Source organism: Geotrypetes seraphini, chromosome 11 (genome assembly GCF_902459505.1).
Source record: "Geotrypetes seraphini chromosome 11, aGeoSer1.1, whole genome shotgun sequence".
In the NCBI taxonomy this organism is placed as follows: domain Eukaryota; kingdom Metazoa; phylum Chordata; class Amphibia; order Gymnophiona; family Dermophiidae; genus Geotrypetes; species Geotrypetes seraphini.
In genome coordinates, this window is record NC_047094.1 from 134,740,951 (window position 1) to 134,767,188 (window position 26,238).

A 26,238-nucleotide genomic window follows, 5' to 3' on the forward strand; every position below is an offset into this window, starting at 1 on the left:
GCTAGACCAGCACAGCAGCAACAACAGGTGAAGCCTCCCCCTTCACAAAAATCTACTCAATCCTTTTGACTTAGTTCTCCAGGACATAGCCAGTCTTCCTCCTTCTGCCCACCTTCCGCAGCCCATAGGAGGACGCCTTACTCTTTTCATAAGCCGTTGGGAAACCATCACCTCGTATCAGTGGGTCCTCAACATCATCCGCCACGGCTACTCTCTCAACTTTCAGACACTTCCTGCCCAAAGTCTGCCAAGAGAGTCTGCTTTGAACACTCCTCAGGTTTCACTCCTTCTTCAGGAGGTTCAATCCCTCCTCCTTCTGAACGCCATAGAGGAAGTTCCTCTAGATCAAAAGGGGCAGGGATTCTACTCCCGTTATTTTCTAGTCCCCAAAAAAACAGGAGATCTCAGACCCATTTTAGATCTTCGCGATCTCAACAAATGCTTGGTCAAAGAGAAATTCAGAATGCTCTCTCTAGCCACTCTTTACCCTCTTCTCAATCAAGGCGACTGGCTATGTGCCCTCGATCTCAAAGAAGCATACACTCACATACCGGTCAATCTGGCCTCCAGACAGTACCTAAGCTTCATGATCAATCGTTGTCATTACCAGTACAAGGTGCTACCCTTCGGTCTTGCCTCCTCTCCAAGAGTGTTCACCAAATGTCTGATTGTGGTGGCTGCTTTTCTACGTTCCCACCACCTTCAGGTGTTTCCTTACCTAGACGATTGGTTGATAAAGGCCAATTCATCTCAGACAGTACTACAGGCCACCAACCAGACCATCCTGTTTCTACGTTTGCTGGGGTTCGAGATCAATCTACCCAAATCTCATCTCATCCCCACTCAGAGACTTCAATTCATTGGAGCAGTCTTGGACACAGTCCTCATGAGAGCGTTCCTGCCCTCCAACTGTCTTCAAACGCTTCAATCTCTATGTCAGCAGGTGCTTCCACAACGTTCCATCTCTGCCAAGCAAATGATGATACTCTTGGGCCACATGGCCTCCACAGTTCATGTCACACCCCTCGCACGTCTTCACCTGCGCACTCCTCAATGGACCCTAGCTACCCAGTGGTCCCAAGCGATGGATCCTTGCTCACGTCACATATCTGTCACATCATCTCTTCGTCAGTCTCTACAATGGTGGTTGATATCCTCAAATCTCTCCAGAGGTCTTCTGTTCCATCTACCTCCTCATCAACTTGTCATCACCACCGATGCCTCTCCTTATGCCTGGGGAGCTCATTTGAACGAGTTCCAAACTCAAGGACTTTGGACAGCTCAGGAAATGAAGCATCACATAAATTTCCTGGAACTCAGAGGAATGTTTTATGCCCTCAAAGCCTTCCAGCATCTTCTCTTTCCTCAAGTCCTCCTGCTGTGCACAGACAATCAAGTTGCGATGTACTACATCAATAAGCAGGGTGGGACAGGCTCTCGCCTCTTGTGCCAAGAAGCCCAGAAGATTTGGGCTTGGGCCACAGATCACCATCTATTCCTGAAAGCTATCTACATTCAGGGAGAACAGAATTCCTTGGTGGACAAGCTCAGCAGAATTCTCCGGCCTCACGAGTGGACACTCGATTCTTTAACTCTGCAGTCCATCTTCGCTCAGTGGGGCACTCCTCAGATAGACCTCTTTGCAGCTCCTCACAATCACCAGCTGCCCCTATTCTGCTCCAGACTCTACTCTCCTCACCGTCTGGCAGCGGATGCATTTCTCCTCGATTGGTCCAATCTGTTCCTGTACGCTTTCCCTCCTCTGCCTCTCATGTTAAGAACCTTGTTCAAGCTCAAGAGGGACCGAGCCACCATGATTCTGATTGCTCCATGGTGGCCCAGGCAACATTGGTTCTCCCTTCTACTTCAACTCAGTTCCAGGGAACCCTTTCTTCTTCCACTGTTTCCTTCGCTGCTTACACAACATCAGGAGACCCTTCTACATCCCAACCTCCAGTCTCTGCACCTGACAGCTTGGTATCTCTCGGGCTGACTTCGACTGATACTCTTTTGTCTCAGCCCGTTCGCTCCATTCTGGACGCATCCAGGAAACCGGCCAAGAGTCCACCTCAGTGCTATTGCTGCTTTTCATGAGCCAGTTCATGGAAAACTCCTCTCAGCTCATCCCTTGGTGTCCAGATTCATGCGGGGTCTTTTCAATGTGAAACCACCTCTTAAAGCCCCTCCTGTTATCTGGGATCTCAATGTAGTTCTTTCCGCCTTAATGAAGCCTCCATTTGAACCTTTGGCTACCGCTTCTTTCAAGTTTCTCACTTGGAAGGTACTTTTCCTTATTGCTCTCACCTCTGCCAGGAGGGTCAGTGAGCTCCATGCACTAGTTTCTGATCCACCTTTCACAGTCTTTCATCATGATAAGGTGGTTCTACGTACACATCCAAAGTTTCTCCCTAAGGTTGTCTCTGAATTCCATCTCAACCAATCTATTGTTCTGCCTGTCTTCTTTCCGAAACCTCACTCGCATTCTGGAGAACAGGCTCTGCATACTTTGGACTGTAAGCGGGCTCTAGCTTACTATTTAGAGGGTACTAAGCCCCACAGATCATCTCCCCAACTCTTTCTGTCCTTTGATCCGAATAAATTAGGACGTCCTGTTACTAAACGTACGTTGTCAAATTGGCTTGCAACGTGCATTTCATTTTGTTATGCTCAGTCCGGACTGACACTGGAAGGTTCTGTCAAGGCCCATAGAGTTAGAGCAATGGCAGCATCTGTGGCTTTCCTCCGTTCCACGCCTATTGAGGAAATCTGCAAGGCTGCTACATGGTCCTCAGTTCACACTTTTACATCTCACTATTGTCTGGATGCATTCTCCAGACGGGATGGACACTTCGGCCAATCTGTTTTGCAAAATTTGTTTTCCTAATGGCCAACCTTCCCTCCATCCCTCTTTTTGTTAGCTTGGAGGTCACCCATCAGTCAAGAATATGCTGCCTGCTTGTCCTGGGATAAAGCACAGTTATTTACCGTAACAGGTGTTATCCAGGGACAGCAGGCAGATATTCTTGCGTCCCACCCACCTCCCCGGGTTGGCTTCTTAGCTGGCTTATCCTAACTGGGGACCGCGCGCCTCTGTCGGGCGGGAGGGCACTCGTGCATGCGCGGTGCGGCCTGCTAGAACTTTCCAAGTTCTTAGAGTGCAATCACTCTAAAATTGTCCGTACCGGGGCTCCGTCGGTGCCGTCACCCATCAGTCAAGAATATCTGCCTGCTGTCCCTGGATAACACCTGTTATGGTAAGTAACTGTGCTTTCTCTCTACTACCACCCTCGGGAGCGCATTCCAGGCATCCACCATCTTCACCAAGAAAAAGAATTTCCTAACATTACTCCTAAGTCTTCCTCCCCCGCAACCTCATGTTACGCCCTTTAGTTTTGCCATTTTCCCTTCTCTTGTGATCTTAGGTGAGTCACTTAACCTTCCATTCCCTCAGCTACAAACTTAAGCGCCCTTTTAATTAAGATGCACTAGGAAATGGACTTTAAGCATTCAGATTTGGACCTTCCCACACACAGTCCATTTATAGCACATCCATAACATTTTCAGTTTTATTTTTTATTTGCAGTTTGTGCACCAATTTGGCATGCTGTCTGAATAGGGCTTCCACACCCCCCCTCCTAAAATAAATTACAAATAAATACCGTGAGGTTAGTGCGTGCAAAAAGATTATCATAAAGCACTTTAGCGGATTTTGCAGTAAGCCTTTTTCCTGCGTTAAGTGCCTCTTAGAGCGTAAGTCCTTTGGGGATAGGAAAACACTTACTAGGTCTGAATTTAAATTACTGTGAACTAAATCCAAAATTACTGTGTATATGTGTCAGAATTTATTTGATGTAACTTTCAGGTATTAATGTTTTATTTCTTTTCTATTGCTTTAAACCAGTGTGTCTCATACTTTTTTAGCTCTGGCACACTAAACAGAGCAAATGATTTTTGCGGCACATTATAATTGAAATTATAAAATTGCAAAACCAACAAAAAATTAAATTTGAGTTATTTATTTAAAGTTCTTTAACAACGGTGAAACTAAAGTAGATAGAATAGAATTGCTAATCAATGCGTGGATGTGCTTTTTTTTGAGTGCAAATTAACTCAAAACACAGCTCAATAGTCAACAAACAAACATGCATTTCATCATTCACCATCTGCAGTCATTCTCTTTTTTAAAAAATTTTAATTTCTGTTACAGCTGAAAATCCAAATTTGCAAACATAAGGAGATCCAAACGGTAACAAAGCCCTGATTGCTCTGTTGCTCAAGTTAGGATAACTAATGCATAAAAAATAAAAATAAAATTACTTGCTGTTAGTTTTCAAGGACATTTATGTCAAAGAATGACGCTTGTCTGGGCGGTTGTATCCTTGTGCACACAGACGCTCATAACATGGACAGACTCTTGTGTACGTGACGTACATGTCATCTATTCTAGTGTATGCTTATGAAGGGAATTTTTTAAACTAAAGTCAAATTCTAGAATCTCTCGTGGCACACCACTGTGCCTTGGCACACAGTTTGAGAGACACTGCTTTAAACAGACAGTGAAGCACACTAACTGGTGTGGATGGATGACCCAGAACTTTTCACTTTATTTCCTGTGTCATTTTCAGCATTGCTTGTTTTGCTTCGTCTTCATTTTAGACTTTTCATCATGAAGAGTACAAGGCACCCTCCGTCCTGAGAGTGCCTTGCATGTTGGTCATTGCTTGTTTCCGAAACGGTGCACACTGTTTGCAGATATCATACGCTATTATCTGCAAATGGAAAAATACAAGTTGTTAGGGTTTTTTTTCTGCTTCTTCTGTTTGATAAACACTTGCAACAATATGAGAGATGCTGTGACATTTCCTGTGTTCCTACTAGCTTGGACACAGAACCTGAATTTGAATCCCTCAGCCAGCACTTATTAGTCTCTTGCCTCCCGTGCGCTCAGGCTTCCATCTTCTGCTGGTCTGAGCCGGGACCTGGTTAATGTGTGTTTGCATGGCAGTGACTCCTTCCCTTGATTTTCTCTCCTCACGCAGCATAATAAGAGTTCCCAGTGGTGCCAGAAGCACTTTCTGAATTACAAGGGCCTTGTGAGGGCCACGGTTGTAAGAGAGCAACTGAAAAGACTTCTCAGCAAGTTTAAAGTGCCCAAGAAGTCCAGTGAAGGTACTGTAAAAGAGCCGGAGCCTAAGGTCTAATCATTACCCTCCTTCCCCCTATGGAAAATGGCTGTTATACAAATACACTCACCCCCACTAGGTGCAACTCTGTGCAGTGTGTCTGTGCGCTGCTGGGGATTATTTTCCAAGCCTATTCTATTCTTATTCTTCTCTCTCTTTATTCAAACTAACACATCAAGGATGCTGTTGTTTATACTGTGCAAAATTCCAGGATATACCGATTCCTAATAGAAACTCAAATTCAGTGGTGTAGCAAGGGTAGGAGGTAGGAGGCAGTGGTGCGTGGTGCCCCCCGTCCCCCCTCCCTCCTCCGGCACAACCTGCAGATTTAAAGAGTTAGGGGGGAAGGGAGAGCATGGAGTAGGGGTGGTGGAGAGGTGCTGATGCATCCACCAAGATGGCACCCGGGGCAGTCTATTGGTTTTAAAAGTATTTCCGTGTAACTTCATCAGCACGCAATTCAGTCCTGTTTGGAGAACACTTATGGTGTCCCCTGGTTGAGTATAGAAAGAGATAGGGTGTTCTCCATATAAACCCCTCACCTGTGAAATGTTCTTCCCTTGGAAAGATGCATTGTGTCAAAGATTTAAAGACCTATTTCTTTAGCACTCTCCAGACCAGTAGAGGTTAACTTTACGAATGGGTATATATCTAATCATGACCAGCAGGTGGAGACTGAAAACAAAACTTTGGGACAGTATATCCTAGCCCCTCCTCTCTATTTCCCTCAGTCTTCTTTCAGTCTCCAGCAGGTGTTGAGTGATCTGTACCCATCTCCCTTGGTAGGGCTGTTGGAATTTGTTTAGGGGGTTTATTGTCCCTGTTTTTAGCCGGACGGAGCTTGGGCGGACTCTGTTTGGGGGTTCGTCCGACCTCGGGGGTGTCAAACCCGGCGGGTCACGAGCGGGGTCCCTCCCCCCTCTTCCTCCACCTCCCCACATTTTTTTAGAGGAGCCTCAGCAGTAAGCCTTGCCCCCTAAATCAAGCAAGGCATATTGCTTCGAGAGCCTGTGGAGTCTGTTCTGTGAAAACAAAAAAAAAAAAAAAAATCCTGAGGTAGTGCTGGTCTGGAGGGTTGTATCCCTTTAAGAAAACTGTATTTTACTGTATTTTTTCATGTAACCAGCACTTTTTTATAGCTAGGTCGCGTATGGAGCAATTGTGCCCTTCTCCGGGGGAGTAGGCCACAATTTTAGTCCAGCCGCGAGGCACTCGCGGCCGGCCTGAACTCGGCGGTTTGGGTCGGTGAGGTGGTGGAGCTCCGTCGGCAGCGGCTGCAGGCGCCCAGAGCTCCCCGCCGATGGTGCCTCGCGAGTCGGCTTGGAGCAGTGGGGAAGCCCGGTCTTCCACAACCGCCCACGGAGGGATTCCCCGAAGGATTCCCTCTCAGCTGATTTTTTGACAGCTGATGCCGGCTTGCCTGCTTTAGCGGCTGAGACTATTCAGGTTTCTCAGCCGCTTCAGGCTATGGAGGGAGCTTTTTTGGCGGGAAAACCGCCATCTTCTCTGTCTGGCCCCTCCATTTTGTCTTCCACCTCAGGTGACCTTCCCCCTGTTTTGACTATGCAGGGGCAAGGTTCTGCTGGGTCCCCTGCTGTGGCAGGGAGTCCCTTGGGACCCTCGGGGGATTTTTCTCCTGAATTTTTCTTTTCTTTATGCAGAGCCTATTTTCAGGTGGCTGGGGGTCCCGGTTGCGCCCAGGGGGTTTCGGGGGGTGGGTTTTCCTCCGCGCTCCCTGCGGCTTTGCCTCTTTCGTCTGGCGTGACGTCCCCTCCGCCGCCTCCCTTGTCCAAGCGTCCGCGGGTGTCGTGGGACGAGAATTTGTGGTCGGAGGAACGGGTCGGTCTGGAGGAGGACCTGGACCCTTCTGAGGAGTTCCAGGACTCTCTGGAGGGGACGGAAGCTGGCGGCGGGTTGTCGGATTTCCCGTTCTCCAGTGACGAGGCGTCCATGGTGCGCCTTTTTCAGAAAGATGAGCTGCCTGACCTTATTCAGCAGGTTTCTTCGGTTTTGCGTTTTGAGGACGCGCCGCCGGAGACTCCGCGTGTGGGGGACCCCCTGTTACGGGGGATCCGTTCCGTTTCCCGCTCTTTTCCTATGCATCAGGATATTCGGGATATTATTCTGGAGCAGTGGAAAACGCCGGAGGCGCCGTTTCGGCTGGCGCGCAGCATGACTCGCCTGTATCCCATTCCTGAAGGGGATCGGGTTACGTTAGCTTCGCCAGTCGTGGATGCGGTGGTCTCGGCAATTTCCAAGCGGCATACCGTGCCTGTTGAGGGCGGTTCTGCCTTGCGGGACCCTGAGGAGCGCAAATTGGAGAGCATCCTTAAGCAAAATTTTCAGGTCTCTGCCTTTGGGGTCCAGGCGGCTATTTGTGGGGGACTGGTCGCTCGCGCCGTGTTTCGGTGGGCGGAGCGGGTCTTGGATCGAGAGTCTGACGACTGGTCTCTGGTGGATCAGGAGGTTGCGAAGATTGAGATGGCGGCCTCATTCCTCTCAGATGCTCTATATGACTTGGTGCGGATATCGGCTAAGTCTATGGCTTTTGGCGTGGCCGCAAGGCGTGTGTTGTGGCTGCGCGCTTGGGCGGCGGATGCTGCGTCCAAAGCTAAGCTTACTAAATTTCCCTTTCGGGGGTCATTTTTGTTTGGAGAGGACTTGGATAAGTTGATTCAGACTCTGTCGGACTCGAAAGTTCCCCGTCTGCCGGAGGACCGTGCCCGCCCGGCGTCTCGGGGGGGTGCGGCCCGGGGGCGTTTGCGGGATTTTCGCAAGTATCGCCCTGGGCGTGGGGCTGCTTCTTTCCAGTCTCCGGGATTTTCCCGGGGTCGGTTCTTCCAGCGCATGCAGCCCTTTCAGGGGGCCCGTCGGGGGGCAGGGAATCCCTCCGCCGGTTCCCCCGCTTCCCGTCCTGCACAATGACGCCTTGCCGGCGCCCCCTTTGGTTCCGGTGGGGGCTCGGCTGCGCGAATTTTTCCCCAAATGGGCCGAGATCACGTCCGATCAGTGGGTCCTGGAGGTGGTGCGGGACGGTTATGCCCTGGAGTTCGCCCGCTCTCTGCCGGATTTTTTCCTCGCTTCTCCGTGTCAGACTCCGGGGAAGACGCAGGCTTTTCGCCAGACCCTTCAGCGCTTGCTAGATCTCAGGGCAGTTGTTCCGGTGCCCCCTCCGGAGTGGGGCACGGGCAGGTACTCCATTTACTTTGTGGTGCCCAAAAAGGAGGGGACTTTTCGGCCCATCCTCGATTTAAAAGGGGTCAACAGGGCTCTCAAGATTCCCTCTTTCCGTATGGAAACTCTGCGGTCGGTCATTCTGGCGGTTCAGCCGAGGGAGTTTCTCACTTCTCTCGATCTGACGGAGGCCTACTTGCATGTTCCCATTCGGGCCTCTCATCAGCGTTTCCTGCGCTTTGCGATCTTGGGTCGGCACTTTCAGTTCTGTGCGCTTCCCTTTGGGCTGGCCACGGCTCCTCGGACGTTCACCAAGGTGATGGTGGTCGTCGCGGCAGCCTTGCGGTCGGAGGGTATCCTGGTACACCCCTACCTGGACGACTGGTTAATTCGGGCAAAGTCGTTGCAGGAAAGCTCCCGGGTTACTGCTCGGGTGGTGGAGTTTCTCCGGTCGCTGGGCTGGGTGGTCAACCTTTCCAAGAGTCGGTTGGTCCCGGCTCAGCGTCTGGAGTACCTAGGGGTGCTGTTCGACACCTCCTTGGGGAAGGTCTTCCTCCCAGAGGGCCGGGTGAGCAAATTGCAATCTCAGATTCGCCTGCTTTTGGCGTCCCGGTGTCCTCGGGCGCGAGATTTCCTCCAGGTCTTGGGGTCGATGGCGGCGTCCCTGGACGTGGTGAGGTGGGCGCGGGCCCACATGCGTCCTCTCCAGTATGCTCTGCTCCGGAGGTGGTCTCCCCAGAGGCACGGGATGGATGTTCCGGTTCCCCTGCGAGGCTTGGCGCGCTGCAGTCTGCGTTGGTGGCTCCAGACCCCTCACCTAGTTCAGGGGGTGGGTCTGGATCTCCCGCAGTGGACGGTGCTCCTGACGGATGCGAGTCTCCTGGGTTGGGGGGCTCAGTGTTTGGGTCACTCAGCTCAGGGCACCTGGTCCGCGGAGGAGGCCGCCTGGTCGATCAACGTGTTGGAGACCAGAGCGGTCCGTCTGGCGCTGTTGGCTTTCCACTCCCTGTTGCTGGGCAAGTCGGTCAGAGTGCTGTCGGACAATGCCACGGCGGTGGCTTATGTCAATCGTCAGGGGGGCACCAAGAGCACTCAGGTGGCGCAGGAGGCGGCTCTGCTCATGGTTTGGGCGGAATCCCATCTGCTGGACCTCTCGGCCTCTCATATAGCCGGGGTAGAAAATGTTCAGGCAGACTTCCTCAGTCGTCACTTCCTAGATCCAGGAGAGTGGTGTCTCGGCGCCGAGGCGTTTCAGTTGATAGTGCAGGCTTGGGGGCAGCCCCTGATGGACCTGATGGCCACGGGTGGCAACGCCAAAGTGCCCCGCTTCTTCAGTCGTCGCAGGGACGGTCTGGCCGAGGGTCTGGATGCTCTGGTCCAGCAGTGGCCAATGGAGGGGCTGTTGTATGTGTTCCCTCCTTGGCCGCTGGTGGGCAGGGTGCTTCTTCGCATTGTTCACCATCCGGGTTTGGTGGTGCTGGTGGCGCCGGATTGGCCTCGCCGTCCGTGGTATGCGGATCTGGTGAGGCACCTGGTAGCGGATCCTCTTCCTCTGCCTCTCTCGGACGACCTTCTGATGCAGGGTCCCATTCCCATGTTCGACCCGTCTCCCTTCTGTCTTACGGCGTGGCTCTTGAAAGGGGTCGCCTTAGCAAGAAGGGATATTCAGACAAGGTGATCTCTACACTGTTGGGGTCCCGGAGGTTTTCTACCTCTCGGGCTTATGTGCGGGTTTGGCGTCTCTTTGAGGAATGGTGTCGGGCGCGGGGAGTGACCTCTTTTCGCGCTTCTCTGCCTAACTTTCTGGAGTTCTTGCAGGATGGCCTGGATAGAGGCCTGGCTTGGTCTTCTCTCCGGGTTCATCTTGCGGCCCTGTCGGCTTTTCGAGGGTTGGTGTCAGGTCAGCGTTTATCGGCTCTTCCTGATGTGATTCGGTTTTTGCGGGCGGCCAAGTTGCTTAGGCCTCCCCTACGGCCCTCGGTTCCCTCTTGGGATCTTAATCTGGTTCTCTCTGTTTTGGTGCGTCCGCCTTTCGAGCCCTTGGACGACTGTTCTTTGAAGGACCTTACTTTGAAGGCGGTCTTTTTGGTGGCCATTACTTCTGCTAGGCGTGTTTCTGAGCTGCAGGCTTTCTCTTGTAGGGCTCCCTTCTTGGAGTTTTCTAGGGAGCGGGTCGTTCTTGCGGCCTGTTCCTTCCTTTCTGCCGAAGGTTGTTTCTCCTTTTCATGTCAATCAATCGGTGGTTCTCCCGGTCTTGGGTGGTCGGGAGGGCTCTTCTGAGCAACGGCAGCTGCGCAAGTTGAATGTCGGTCGGGTCCTTCGCTCTTATGTGCAGCGGACCCAGGAATTCCGGAAGTCCGATCATCTCTTTGTCCTCCTGGCGGGTCCTCGTCGGGGAGCTGGCGCTTCTAAGGCTACTATTGCGCGCTGGATCAAGGAGACGATTGCTTCCGCTTATCTTCTGAAACAGCAGCCTGTTCCGGAGTTTCTCAAGGCTCATTCCACTCGGGGTCAGGCGGCTTCTTGGGCTGAGTCGTCGCTCGTGCCTCCAGTGGATATTTGTAAGGCTGCGGTTTGGTCCTCCTTGCATTCCTTTGTTCGTCATTATCGGGTTGATGTGCAGGCGCGTCGGGACGCGGTGTTCGGTGAGCGTGTACTGGTATCGGCCCTTCGGGGGTCCCGCCCGTGAGAGGGACTGCTTGGGTACGTCCCATTCGTAAAGTTAACCTCTACTGGTCTGGAGAGTGCTAAAGAAGGAGAAATTAGGTTCTTACCTGCTAATTTACTTTCTTTTAGCTTCTCCAGACCAGTAGAGGTCCCCACCCTGTCTGTTGTTGTTGTTGTTGGGGCTGTTGCGCGGGCAGTTTTTGGTTTTTGCTGCGGGTTCTAGTATTTTTCTAGGGCCGGGGAGAAGTGAAGAACAGCGGCTGTGGCTCGGCTGGCTTAGCTGGCGAGCTGTGGGGACATTCTTCCTTCGGGAATTTCTCCTCTGCATTTTCCAACAGCATTTTGGGTATGTTATTTGTTACTCCTTTCGGAGTATTGTTTTTTCTCTCTGTTGTTTTCCAGTTCTTGGTTCTGCTTGGCTATTCGGCAGACTGAGGGAAATAGAGAGGAGGGGCTAGGATATACTGTCCCAAAGTTTTGTTTTCAGTCTCCACCTGCTGGTCATGATTAGATATATACCCATTCGTAAAGTTAACCTCTACTGGTCTGGAGAAGCTAAAAGAAAGTAAATTAGCAGGTAAGAACCTAATTTCTCCTTATTTTACCAGACATATTAGTGATATGTGTAGCTTGGTGCAGGCTTAGGCTGTACTTTCTGTTATATTATTTGTCTTGCTTGTGGGATTAAGTTGTGTGTGTCTGTGCCTTTAATATTATCTAATAAATTTAAAACAAACTGGACAAAATATTTTTTCACACAACGTGTAATTAAACACTGGAATTAATTGCCAGAGAATGTGGTGAAATTGGGTGAAAGCTTAGCGGGGTTTAAAAAGATTTGGACATTTTCCTAAAAGATAAGTCTACAGGCCATTATTAAGATAGCTTGGGGAAATCCACTGTTTATTCCTAGGATAAGCACGTAAAATCTGTTTTACTACTCGGGATCTAACGAGGTACTTGGGACCTGGGTTGGCCACTGCTGGTCTTGATGGACCTTCGGTCTGTCCCAGTATGGCAATTCTTATGTTCTTAATTTTTGTATTATTATAAATGTTTGATGTATCTCTCCTCAAAATTTACTGATGGTGTGAGTAATAAAAGTGCAAATAACTAAAATGTTAAAAACCTGCTTATAAATCTTACAGACGTAAAAATATTTCTCTTGTTACAGACGGAAGGTTTATTTAAAAAAAAAAAAAAATTGCTATTGCATATCGTGGTCAAGTTTAGCTGAATCTAAATTGGCTAAGATAATATAGTAACATAGTAAATGACGGCAGATAAAGATCCGAATGGTCCATCCAGTCTGCCCAACCGTACACGCTCTAAAAATGAATGATGTAATTTAAATGTTGTATAAAATTATCTGCAAGCCTTTCCTTCTGAAAAGCAATTCCTTTGGAAGTATGAAATGAAAGTGCTTTGAGATCCTGCTTGATAGAAGATGTAGTCTAAATGTAGCCCCTTTTTTGGTTTAAAATCAGGCCTCTCCCCTCTCTGGATCCAGATGCTTTCCAAAGACATGGCCTTCGCCCATTGGGGCCCTGATTGTGGCTGGCAAAATCCACTTGTCTTTAGCAGGATTACAAGTGAATTTCCCAAACCATTCTAAGGGGGTGTCAGGGGATCTAATCTAGTATTTGGAGGGGCGATCTACGTAATGGGTGAGTTTATCTGAAAATCTCATGTTAGGCAGAAGCACAGAACTTGAAAGATTTTCAGTTTGTGTTTTCTAATGGTGTCTTGGGCTCTGCTTACCGACTTTGTTTCTTCTTCCTGTAGGTGACCCCGATCCTATTCTGAGGTGCATAGTATCGGGATTCTTTGCTAATGCTGCTAAACTTCACTCCACAGGTGTTTACAGGTACAACTGACTTCTGGGCAGCCACTTTATTAATGAAACCAAGAGAATTAATTAGAGAGGTCTTGTACCGGAATTAATTAGTAATGCAAAGACAGTAAGAACGTAGAATCAACAAAGGAAGTGATTGTCCATTGTTAGAATTATTGTCAACTCCGCTTGTGGATTTCAGAGACTTAAAGCTGCATTTTGCTTTTGTTGGTCACTTTTGGCTTTTAGATTGACAAGTTGTATTTAAAGAAAATGCTTTTGTGCAGAGTTTTACTAACATTGTCATGCACAGAGAAAACTGGGTTTTTTGCAGGTTGTGATATCTTTTATTGGACTAAAGTTAGAATTATCCAAAGATGCCATGTTGTATGACTGCAGTCCTTCACATCCCCATTACAATTAAAAACAAAAGGAGGTGGATAATTCTGAATATCTACCTAAGTGCAGAAAAATCTGTTTTTGACTCTACATTACCCAGAAAATAGAAGGAGTCGGTGAACCAATGGCCACTCCCTCTTCCACATCAATGCTTCTATGTACCTTCCACGGAAGTTAACTGCTGGTGTGATGTTGAAGTAATTTCCTTTGTTTTTAAGGACAGTTCGAGATGACCATGAGTTGCACATCCACCCTATGTCTGTTCTCTATGCAGAGAAACCTCCTCAGTGGTAAGGAGAGCTCTTACCCTTAACTGCATGTGGTTCTTGGTTTCAGCATTACGCCCTCTAACTGCTTGTGGATCTTGGGGATCAGGGTTGTCCCTTGTGGGTCTTGGAATCAGGGTCAGCCCTTCTGACTCTACGTGGTTCTTGGTTTCAGGGTGGTGTTTAATGAGGTCGTACAGACTGCCAAGTTCTACATGCGGGACGTGACTGCAGTTGAATCCTCCTGGCTTTTGGAGCTGGCACCGCACTTCTATCAGCAGGGAACGGTATCACTATATTATGACTCTAGAACTATTATAGGCAGCTCAGGCTATAGGTTTGGAGGGAGGGGGGCAATTTTCAAAGGGAATTTTGTGGCTGAATGGATGTTTTCCCATGAAGAAAACGTTTGGGAATTGTCCTGCCCCTCTCCTCCTTCCACTGTGTATAGGACAGAGTATGTATGTTGTCTCCAAGTCTGTCTGTGGAAAAAAGGAACAGCCTCCCCCACTCTTGTTTTTATATCCCATGTTCTCACATTGCAGAGTACATGGGGAACGGAATTCTCATGGCATCCTCCTTTGACTGACTTAGACAACACGTGAGTGGTGCCTGAAAAGGTTCCAAAATCTGCGAATGAATGCATTCGGAAAACATGTCAAAGTTGCTTCAGCAGCCAAATTTTTAAAAAAATTGTTCCTTGCTTTGCCTTTGTAACTGCAGGGAGCCACAATCAAAGCTATTTCCACGGGTCAGTCAACCGTGTGACAATGACATCACCCCTCCCCCTTCCATACATTGTATTGTTTCACATATTGCTTTTGGTTGGGCAAGTAAGAGGTTCTTTCATTTCTTGGCCTTTTATTTCCACAGAAAAAGCTAGTGCTTTTCCTTGTAAGGGGCTTCAAAATAAAACAGATGTCCTTTCACTTTGAAAACAGATGTGACATCAATGGGTAAAGAGTCCCCATGGACCTTATGCCAAACTTCATAGTTTGAAAATCACCCTCTTCATGCTTTGAGTCGAAAAGACCATCTCTACTATGTAGCCTAAACCCTGCTTCATTGGCTTGATTTGATAGGTTTGAGGTCTCCCTAGATATTCTTCCTCTCGACCTCTTTTGGCTCTACCCTTTCTTCATATAGTGGGACTAATGGACCCTCACCACCCCCACCCCATATCCAGCCTCTAGTGTAGCACTTATCAGTCTTTTTGTGGCTGTGGCCAGAAAAAATGATGCAACTGTGAAGTGCTCACCCAGGTCATGACCCCCATTGGGTTTTGTAACCCCATTTGGGGTCCTGATCCACAGTTTGGGAAGTTCTTCCCTGGTGGCTTTTTGGTCTCTTTAACCTGCTGCTTCTTCCTCTATAATATTACCAAAATCTTCCTATCTGAACACACTAACCAAACACTTATCCACACCCTCATCACCTCATGCTTAAACTACTGCAATTCACTACTCTCAGGCCTTCCACTTAGCTCCCTGCCAATCCATCCAGAATTCAGTTGCACGACTCATATTCTGGGAGAGCCACTTTACTCGCATTACCCCTCTCCTAAAGTCACTTCGTTTGCTTCCCATCCGTTTCTGAATACAATTCAAGCTCCTCTTACTGACTTACAAATGCACTCACTCAGCTGCCCCTTACTATCTCCCTTCACTTATTTCCCCCTATGATAACCAACCCCCCCCTCCACCCCCATGAGCTCTGCTCAGCTGGTAAGTCCTTTCTGTCTGTGCCTTTTCTTCCACCACCAACTTCAGACTCTGCCCCTTCTACCTTGCTACGCAATATGCTTGGAATATGTTCGAATCCCTATGGCAGGCTCCGTCTCTGGTAGTGTTCAAGGCCCCATTAAAAGCCCACCTCTTCGAGAGTGCTTTCAACTCCTCTCACCTTGGGTTCTGCCTCCCCAACCCTATATGTCATGTCTGTCTGTCCAAGTTAGATTGTAAGTTCTTCCAAGCAGGGACAGTCTATAAATGTCAAAATGTACAGCACTGCGCTCACCTTTCAGCACTATATAAGTGATAAGTAGTAGTAGGGTCTGAAGAGTTCAGCTAGATCTTGTCAAGCTCTTCTACTTTTCATTTTGTCTGCCCGGTTGCTTGCATGTTTTTCCTATTATATATATATATATATATAATGATTGCAATCTCGGTGTCCTTTTTTATAGCATCTTTCAAGGAGTACCAAGAGAGCCAAAGTGGATGAACTGTGAAAATTTATCTCGTTCCAAGGACTTACCCACTCTTCTCCGCAATGTCCTCATTCCAAGACTTGTGTCGGAGTCTTCAGCCTGCTGGAGCTGCACAGATAGTACTCTTAACGCATCACCCTCTGTCAACCTGCACTCTGCCACACTGACTGCAACAAGTTTCAAGTTTAATAAATATTTGATTAATCGCCTATCTTGAATGCTAAGCGATTTATAATATAAAATGGTAATACAAGGTTAAAAAAGACAAAGACGGACAAACAGAAACAAGAGAAAAAAGGGCTGAACAATAAAATCAAGAAGAACGAACGAAAAGGGGAATAATAAGGGGGGGAGAATTTCTTCATGGTTCCGTTTCCTTGAAGGCAAAAAGTGGACTAATGTCAGTGCAGAAAAGCGTCTTCATGGGTGCCGGTTCCTTGGAGGCAAAAGATGGGCTAACAAACAACCACCTGGCATAGGGATGTTGCACAAACATCGGGCTACCTTATCGAATGGTAATCGGTGCACGTTACTACGAGCTCTTCCATAAATATCTCGTCTTGCCTTTCCCATCTTGTGAGATCCCACAATTCTTCTTCCATTGCTGGCGATGGGACATGGCGCAGTTGTAGCATGAATCTCTGAGCAATATTCAGCACCGGTCTTGCCAGTTGCCTTGGTTTTTCTCACGACTTTGAAAGTTCACTTGTTCTCGGGGTTTGCTACTTGTGTCAACAGTTTTTCTTTTCTGGTAATGCTTCATGGGTCTTAGAGTGTGTAATTTTTGTACATAGGTTGCTTGGTTGTGTTTGTCTTACACAACTCCATAAAGCTGGCAAGTGAATATCAAAGAAATAAATTTGGGATAACTGCAAAACCTACACATATACATGCAGGAAGGTAATTAGAAGGGAGGAACATGCAGCATTCACTGTGGAAATATTTTTAGATTGGCTTATCTCCTAATATTGTTGTCGCAAACTGTCAGATACTCTGCTATTCAGAGTTGGCAGTTGAAATATAATTGAAAATGTGCTGGCAGTGAAAGGCATAGTGTAAACAATTTTTTTTTAAATTGGACATGTATCAAAAGCAAAAAGAGAAAACAGAGCATCACACAGTGAGCAGTAGGTGGCAACAAAATTGAAAGGTCCACAGTTTAGTTTACTGGTTCTCTGTGTTACACTGCACACAACAGATGTGGACTGTATAGGACCAAAAAATAATGATTGATTTTAATATCTTCTTTAGTCTTCTAATTCAAAGAGGAAAAACCCCTCTGAGTGGGACAGTCTGCACCAATGGACATCATTCTGCACCATTGAATACCCCCATCCTCAATTCAATCATAGGTCAAAAACTTCCAGTAACTTACCCCCCTTTTTACAAAACTAGCACAGTTTTTAGCACCAGCCATGGCGGTAAGAGCTCCGATGAGCATCGGAGCTGTTATTGCCAGGGCTGACGCTAAAAACTGCGCTACAGTTTTGTAAAAGGGGGGGGGGGGGTTAATCAATTAACAGATACGTAAATCAAATTTTTGGATGCTATTGTCTTCAAGCCATACATCATTCAGTCTCATTGAATATAACTGTACTTATCAGTATATTATGAGCAAAAGCACGTACCTTAAATGTCCCCACACACAACTTCTTCAGTGGAATTAAAAGGCTGTGTTCGTCGCTGTATTTGTGCAGAATCACACTTGTTAAGCGGGGGGGATTTCTTTTTATTTAATTTAATGCTAATAAAGAATTTGAAAGTTATATTATTTTACCAAATGTGATTGTCCTAATCCCAGGGTCTCGTAATTATTTTTCCTACCTCTTCTCATTTGCTGTAGACTTACTTAGCATGCCATAAATATTTATTTTTGTACAGATGTTAATTTGAATAGAGCTCATGTGTCTCTTACATATATGTATTTTTTTATGTTCTGTAAATAATTGTACAACTTTGTAAGTAGAATAAACATTCTTTTCTTGGGCCTTCTAGAGTTCCCTATCGGATGTTTTTAAGAGATGTTTCAGCTCTGAAATCCTTTCCTTTGTTCTCTTATTTTTGATAAAATTAGTACACTAAAAATGGACCAAGTAGAAAAAGATCAGGCTAATTCAGGGGGTAACGGAGAGAGAGTCGGGACTATTTTAACCTTAGAGGTCCTTTTGCTAAGGATTAATGTACCTTAAATGCCGCTAGGTATACAGTGGGCTGCCTGGCAATTAGTGTACCTTAGGTAGGTATTCTGATTCAGTTGGGTCACACCTTTTTACAAGAAACCCCTACAGTATACAGTGATACCTTGGTTTGCAAGCATAATTCACTCCAAAAGCATGCTTGTAATCCAAAGTGCTCGTATATCAAAGCAAAGTTCCCCATAGGCCATAATGGCAACTCGGATGATTCGTTCCACTGACTTAATAGATACATCTCTCCCCTCTGACCCAACCCATATCCCTTCTTCTGTCTTCTCCCATTGCTATCCTCCACTTTGACACCCCACTCTAGGAACTGGCTTTGCTTCTCCCCCGAGGCCACCGGTGCTACTCCCTCCTGTCACGACCGAGATCACCTCCTCCCCCCACTGACCGGCCATGTGCTTACCTTACCATCTATGCGCCAGGGCTGAAAGTGCATGCCACTGGTTCTATGCTAGGCTGCTGCGGGCTTTGAGCATCTACGTATGCTCAAGGCCTTCTCTCACCCTCTTCAAGATTCTTGGAGCTTTCAATGTCATGTATTATGAGCATCTTTAAAGAGGAATGCTTAGAGTGTGGCCTTGAATTTTTTAAAGGAAGATTCTAATCGCAAGTCAAAGGGCATAACATTCCAAAGCGAGGGGGGCCATAACTGAAAAGATTGTCTCATAGACAATTTTGCAGATGCAGGATATTACTAATAGATTCTGAGTATTTGATCTTAATGAGGTGTAAGGGGTAAGGACTTTATCAATAAAAGCTGGAATGTTTACAAGTCTAGTTTTAAAAGTGAAAAGTAGTAGTTTGTAAGTTATTCGGTGTGGAATTGGCAACCAATGGGCATCACGGAGTAAAGGAGTTACAATCTAACCCCCTCTTTTACAAAGGTTGATAGTGCGGGCACTGTGGTAACTGTCTCGAAGCCCAGAGGGATTGAAAGGGCTTTGGGGATTTTGTCACACGGCAGCCATTAGCTCAGCTTTGTAAAAGGTGTGTTTGGGGAGTGGGGGGAGAGTAAGTTTGTACCTGAGGGGATGGAGGATTAAGTGACTTGTCCAAAGTCACAAGGAGCAGCCTCAGGATATGAACTAGGATTTCCTTGTCAACCTGGTACTTTAACCACAAAACTCCTAAATTCTAAATATGGTGCTTTGAGTTGCTCATAGAAACATAGAAAGATGACGGCAGAAAAGAGCTACAGCCCATCAAGTCTGCCCACTCCACTGACCCACCTCATTAAGTCTAAGTGCTAATGACCCAGTTCCTTAACTCAACCCTCGTAGGGATCCCACGTGAATGTCCCACTTATTCTTAAAGTCGAGCACGCTGGTGGCCTTGATCACCTGCACCGGAAGTTTGTTCCAGTGATCTACCACCCTTTCTGTGAAGAAATACTTCCTGGTGTCGCCACTAAATTTCCCTCCTTTGAGTTTGAGCGGGTGCCCGCTTGTGACCGAGGGTCCCTTGGGAAAGAATATGTCGTTTTCCACCTCGACACGACCTGTGACGTACTTGAATATCTCAATCATGTCACCCCTTTCTCTGCGCTCCTCTAGAGAATAGAGCTGCAATTTGCCCAGTCTTTCTTTGTATGAGAGACCCTTGAGTCCGGAGACCATCCTAGTGGCCATCCGCTGGACCGACTCGGCTCGAAGCACATCTTTTCGGTAATGTGGCCTCCAGAATTGCACACAGTACTCGAGATGAGGTCTCACCATGGTTCTGTAGAGTGGCATTATGACTTCAGGTTTGCGGCTGACGAAGCTTCTATTGATACATCCCATCATTTGCCTTGCCTTGGATGAGGCCTTCTCTACTTGTTTGGTAGCCTTCATGTCTGCGCTGATGATCACTCCCAAGTCCCGTTTTTCTGAAGTCCTAGCTAGTGTTTCTCCATTCAAGGTGTATGTTCTGCATGGATTTCTTCTACCGAGATGCATGACCTTACACTTCTTAGCGTTGAAGCCCAGCTGCCACGTCGAGGACCAGTTTTCCAATGTGATCAGATCCTGCGTCATACTATCCTTGAGATTGCTTTCACCTACTATATTACACAGTTTGGCGTCATCGGCAAACAGTGCTACTTTACCCTGAAGCCCTCGGGTCAAGTCCCTTATAAATATGTTGAAAAGGGATGGTCCCAGGACTGAGCCCTGCGGCACTCCGCTAGTCACCTCTGATGTCTCAGAGAGGGTGCCATTGACCACCACCCTCTGAAGTCTTCCACTCAGCCACTCCTTGACCCATGCAGTTAGTTTCTCACCTAACCCCATTGATTTCATCTTCAATTGCTCGTGCAATTTAATTGACTATTGAGCTAATTAGCACCAATAATTGGGCCCTAAATCAATTATTGGTGCTAATTTAAGGGATAAAATTAGGCTCCAGAATCTGTGCATAACTTTTTCACACGCAGCTTCAAAAAGGGGGTGTGGCCAGGGGAAGGTCATGGGTGGATCAGGGGGTCTTCTTCCAACATATGCCCGTGGTTATGGAAAAATGGGGACCATGCCTAATTTAGGCGTGAGGATTTACACCACGTTTCACGTGGTGTAAATGCTCTTGCTTAAAGTTAGTCACAGGTCCCAGTGTAAGTGCTATTCTGTAAATGGAACCAGTTTATAGGCGTCAACCCACCTTAAGGCACTAAGGGCCTGATTTCTCTATGGTGCGCACTAAAGTTAGACGGCGAACAATGCACTACTGCCACCAAACTTTCCAATGGTAGCGCACATTTAAAAAAAAAAATAGTCACGCTACTAACACGCCACCTCAGGCATCCAAAGGCGCATAGCGACGCCTAAGCACACATAAGGCAGACAGAGATGTGGCTTGCACTGGAAATTGTCTTGTGTGCTTAAGCATCATGACCCTTATCTGCCGTCTATTCCATGGCCCTTATCTGCCGTCTATTTCTATGTTTCTATTAGACAAGTGGGATCTATTCACAGTGACAGGTAGGGGAGGGTCATTGGGGTGGGCAGACTAGATGGGCCGTGGCCCTTATCTGCCATCTATTTCTATGTTTACTTGCCTCTGAACACGTGAGGTAGGCGTGTGAAAATGTAGGTCTGCAAAATGCTGGCCTACATTTCACGTGCCTATACAAAACTAGGCGAGATTCTACGACGTGTGCCTAGTGGTTGATTGGCAACCGTGTGCCTGCACACCTGCAATGTAGGAGCGCTAAGGCATGCTATAGAGAATAACATAAGAATAGCCTTACTGGGTCAGACCAATGGTCCATGAAGCCCAGTAGCCCATCCTCACGGTGGCCAATCCAGGTCTCTAGTACCTGGCAAAAATCCAAAGAGTAGCAACATTCCATGCTACCGATCCAGGGCAAGCAGTGACTTCCCCCGTGTCTGTCTCAATAACAGAATATGGACTTTTCCTCCAGGAACTTGTCCAAACCTTTCTGTAAACCGACTGTGCTATCTGTTCTTACCACAGCCTCTGGCCCTAAAGGCTTAATCCCAAGTATAAACTGTGTATGAACACTCAAACAAAGCTTGGGATATATTAAATATATTAATACCTGGAGCTTTTGAGGTATGCCTAAAAAGGTTCAAGGTGACTTACAGTGCAATTTAAATTGATACAATTTAGAATAGAAACTCTTAGTGGTACGTTATGGTACAGTTTTGAGGGAGGTAATTTTTATATATTAAACACTTCCCATATTTCTAAAGGACTTCAGCGGTGTCAGGGCTCAAATATCTCTCAGAGCTCACACCATCTTTGTCATCAATTCCAGTGTGATATATTATTCGTATATCTCAATCTACGCTTATTTTACCAACAGTATTTAAACTTTCAATGGCTTTATTGTATTTATTTTAATAGGTTTCCAATGACCAGGGGGCTGGGCCTACAGAGTCGCCCTGGAGGCGTGAGCTGAAGGCTGTGCAACAGAAGGAAAGCTGGGGCACAAAGTGCTCTAGCGCCTCTTTGTGGCTGAATGGATAATTGTAAAGGGCCCCGGGGGATTAATTGCTTTTAACTAAGTAGTGGTGCGCCTACAGTCAGGTGTTGTACTTGATAAAGCCGATGCCAACCAAACGTGACATGTTGGACATGTTTGAATTTCCCCCCGGTTATCCTTAATTTCTAATTCAGCATTATAGCTTTATGTACTCACAGGGACCTACAGAGTGCTATAGATTGAACTGCAGAGATAAATTGTAATAATAGGAGAGACTTTTAAATCCCTTTGCTCCACCCCAGATGAAAACAAAATGTTCCTGAAATTCTTTATAATTGGGCCTGTAGTTGAATTAAAGGGCGGTGATTTGTAATAAAAACATGACCAATTATTTTGTTATATAATTACTGTATAGTCCTTGCTATCTGTGCTATATAATAGTTCTCCAAATAGGCAGATTGATATAAACATTGATGGTCCCCTTATTTTAAACAAGCCAGCAATTTATGTGACTGAATGTTTGTTAGTTTCAGCCATCTGATGAGGTTATATAAGTAATTTTACATTGAATAGAGACATTGCATTTGATCTGCCAACATTTAATATTCAGAGAAATTTCCAGAAGAAATTTATTGATTGACTTTGAATAGCAGTAGTCGCATTCTTTGGTGCTGAAAAGCATAACAAGAAACCAATGCTTATCCAGTACTGGCATGACCTGTCCAAAGGTAGGAAGTAGTCCAGTGCTTAGAACTGTGGGCTGAGAACCAGAGAAACCAAGGTTCATATCCCACCGATAGTCCTTGGGCAAGTTGCTTATTGTCTCAGATGCAAACCTAGATTGTGAGCCATCCTGGGACAGATGGCTACCTACTGTACCTGAATATAACTGACCCTGGTTATAATGAAAACTTGTGAAGCAAATCACTCAAATATATTCAATAAGAAAGTTATTGTGAAATTTTCTCATGTGCTTCCATGCTGGTCATTTCAATATACACAACCCTCATTATCTAATCTGAGATCTGAGTCGCCCTATGCCTAAAAAGGTTCAAGGTGACTTTCAGTGCAATATAACTGGATACAATTTAGAATAGTACAGGAAACTCTCACTGGTATATTATAATACAGTTTGAGGGAGGTAATAGCTAGTACAGTTTGAGAGGGAAACTGAGGTAGAGATTTCCTTACAATGCAATTTTAAAAGAGATACAGTTTAGTGCTTTTCAGGATGCTGTGAGGTAGAGATTGTCAGGTGGTTGAACTGTGCACATGGCCCAGTAGAGGTTATATGGTGATTTGTGGGTGGATTGGGTGGATAAGGTGTAGAGATAAGTGTTTAGTTTCTTTCTTAATGTGAGGTAGTTTGTTTTGGATCTGATGGCTGAGGGGAGGTTGTTCCAAATCTTTACCCTGATATATGTAAACATGGTGTTGTAGGTACGTTCGTGTTTGAGTCCTTTTGTTGAGGAATAGTTCAACTGAAGTTTACTAAGACTTCTGTTCAAGGTGGGCCATGAGGGATTGAATAAGTCTATAAGTGGTGGTGTGGAATTCCCATGAAGGATGCAGAAAATGATATCTTGAAGTTTATTCTAGTATTGCTTGTATCTTCCCAATATGGAGAGAATTGATCTTATGCTGTGACTTTGTGACACATGGGCTTTTGAGGACCATAAGAATTGCCGCTGCTGGATCAGACCTGTGGTAAATCATGCCCAGCAGTCCGCTCACGTGGCAGCCCTCTGGTCAAAAGCCAGTGCCCTAACTGAGACTAGCCTTACCTGTGTTTGTTCTGGTTCAGCAGGAACTTGTCTAATTTTGACTTGAATCCCTGGAGGGTGTTTTCCCCTATGACAGACTCCGGAAGAGTGTTCCAGATTTCTACCATTCTCTGGGTGAAGAAGAACTTCCTTACGTTCGTACGGAATCTATCCTCTTTCAACTTTAGAGAGTGCCCTCTCGTTCTCCCTACCTTGGAAAGGGTGCAAATCAGTGCACTTCTTATGTCCTTGTTGATATCCCTTCTCAGTGTACAAAGGTGATTAGAAGTCTGCAAGAACTTCATACAATTAAGTCTCAAACCCTTCTTCCTAGGAAAGAGATAATGGCAAGATAGAATAAAAATATGTACTGTATAGTCATGAAATTTGGAGAGCGTAGGGAATTATTTACTTGGGTGAATCTCTTAAATGTGGTTTATAATTCTCAGTAAACAGATAAAATATTATTCTTGGTGTCTCACAATGCAAGAAATAGGAGGTGCCCAATGAAAATACTGGGTGGCAGGTTGCAAATCAAAAGGTGGAGGAGGTAATAGCATGTCAGAGGATGCAAAGGGAGTTAGTCAGACCTCTGGAATAGACTATGAGCACTTCCTAGACTCCATCTATGCTTAAGCCTCGGCTTCTAGAACCAGGAAATATATGCCTTAAGAAGCTGATCTGGACCAGCATCCCTAGAATTTGCTATCCCACACATGACCCGTCCTTTTCAAATAACTCCTTACCTGTTCTTGCTTGTTTTGGATGAGTAGAAAAACAAATGAAAATAGCCATTATATAAAAATGAGTGAAACGTTAAGGGCAACAAACAAAAAAACCCCAACTAGTCTGCAGCAATATGTGGAGGACCAGAAGAGAATGGTAACTCATTCTCAACTGAGGTCCTGCAGTGTATTTTATTTCCATTAATATTTGATCATTTTAGCCCCATACCTTAGGACCCATGAGGAAGATGTCAAAATAGATGACGTTTCAATAATTTTTTTTAAATCAAATGAAATACTTGAGATGAAGTTGTTTTATAACGATAAGGAGGTTATGCAGCTGCGTTAAAGTCTTGTTTAGGTCTGTTATATAACGCGTTTAGACTTGTATGCGCATAGTCAATATTGTGTATGTTGATTTTATTGTGCTTGTTTTCTTGTTCTCTGATTTGATTTGAAAGCAGATTATAAACAAACCAATTAAAAGACTTAAGATAGGCACCAGTAGGTCTAGGTCACTGTTGGTGCCTAACTTTCAGCAAATTTTTGAGAATCCAGCCCTAAGGGCTCGATTCTATAAATGACGCTTAACTAGGAACACTTTGCCTAGCGTATGTCCATCAAAAGTTAGGTGCCGTTTACGTTTATAGAATCTTAAACATACCCTACTTATACCAGGATTTTCTGAGCCTAAATACCGGCGCTTAAGTCCACTTTAGGCACCTACATGCAAAACACACCCATGATCTTCCCCCTAGCAACGCCTATTGAGTTAGGTTCCTCCCCCTCAATTTTAATTTACGCCAATTATAAAGTGCTAATTGCTTATCTGTGTCAATTAAGATTTTTAAATAATTTTTTTTTAAAAACCCTTTTTACAAAAGTGTGGCACCAGCTGGCGTGCTGAATACTCTGCGCTGCTCCAATGCTCATAGAAACTATGACTGTCGGAGCAGCGCTCAGCATTCAGCTTGCCGGCTGGCGCTAAAAACCTCTTCTGTGCTTTTGTAAAAAGGGTGTGTGTGTGTGTGTGTGTGTATAAGTTAGGCACCTAAATTGGCCGGGCATGCTGATCTGGGTGCCTTGCTTTAGGCATCTTTTATAGCAGGGATCTCAAAGTCCCTCCTTGAGGGCTGCAATCCAGTCGGGTTTTCAGGATTTCCCCAATGATTATGCATTGAAAGCAGTGCATGCAAATAGATCTCATGCAAATTCATTGGGGAAATCCTGAAAACCCGACTGGATTGCGGCCCTCAAGGAGGGACTTTGAGACCCCTGATTTATAGAATCAGGGCCTATGTGACTCTGCCGTAACTGCTCCCTCTGTAGTGCTTGCTAATAGAACTTTAAAATGGAGCCTGTTTTGAAAAAACAAAAGAAGGAGACCCCAATTTCCACAGGAGAAAAGGAACAAACCAAATAAATAGGACTGTGGAAATCCAGCGCTCAAACTTTGTGCCTTTTTGGCGGTTTTATTTGGGCTAGTCAAGCTTTTTATGATTTTCCACATTTGCAAGAGTTACATTATGAATATCTTGGATCCCTGAGGAAGGCGTGTTTTGCCAAAAACATGGCCTGTGTTGGGTCCCTTTATGACAAGTGTGGATTTTGCATTTTAAAGGATTTATTGAACTAAAAGGATTTTATTGAATAAAAGACATCGTCAAGAACATTGGATTGCCACAGTCCTATTTATTTGGCCTGTTTTGAAAAATGCACGTAACACCTCCAATAGTTGCTGTATTAGTTTTGCAGTTACCATTGTGTTAATTTCTTGTGTTAAGCAGAAGTAACTATGAGATTTAATGCACTTCAGTATTTATTTATTTAATTTTCTATCCAGTTTTCCCCAAAGAGCTCAGAACGGGTTACAGGTTAACATACGTAAAATACAATTA

General features: G+C 46.0%; 1 protein-coding gene across 1 annotated transcript in view; it reads left to right on the plus strand.

Moving 5' to 3' along the window:
* DHX35 (DEAH-box helicase 35) overlaps positions 1-17,723 on the plus strand; it is a 57,674-nt gene extending 39,951 nt beyond the window's left edge. The window contains exons 18-22 of the mRNA XM_033914161.1: positions 5,040-5,169; positions 12,810-12,891; positions 13,476-13,547; positions 13,699-13,810; positions 15,706-17,723. Coding sequence (XP_033770052.1) covers positions 5,040-5,169; positions 12,810-12,891; positions 13,476-13,547; positions 13,699-13,810; positions 15,706-15,750 — 441 coding nt within the window. The 3' untranslated portion in view covers positions 15,751-17,723. The remainder of the gene's footprint in view (positions 1-5,039; positions 5,170-12,809; positions 12,892-13,475; positions 13,548-13,698; positions 13,811-15,705) is intronic.
* The last annotated feature ends 8,515 nt before the right edge of the window (positions 17,724-26,238 follow it).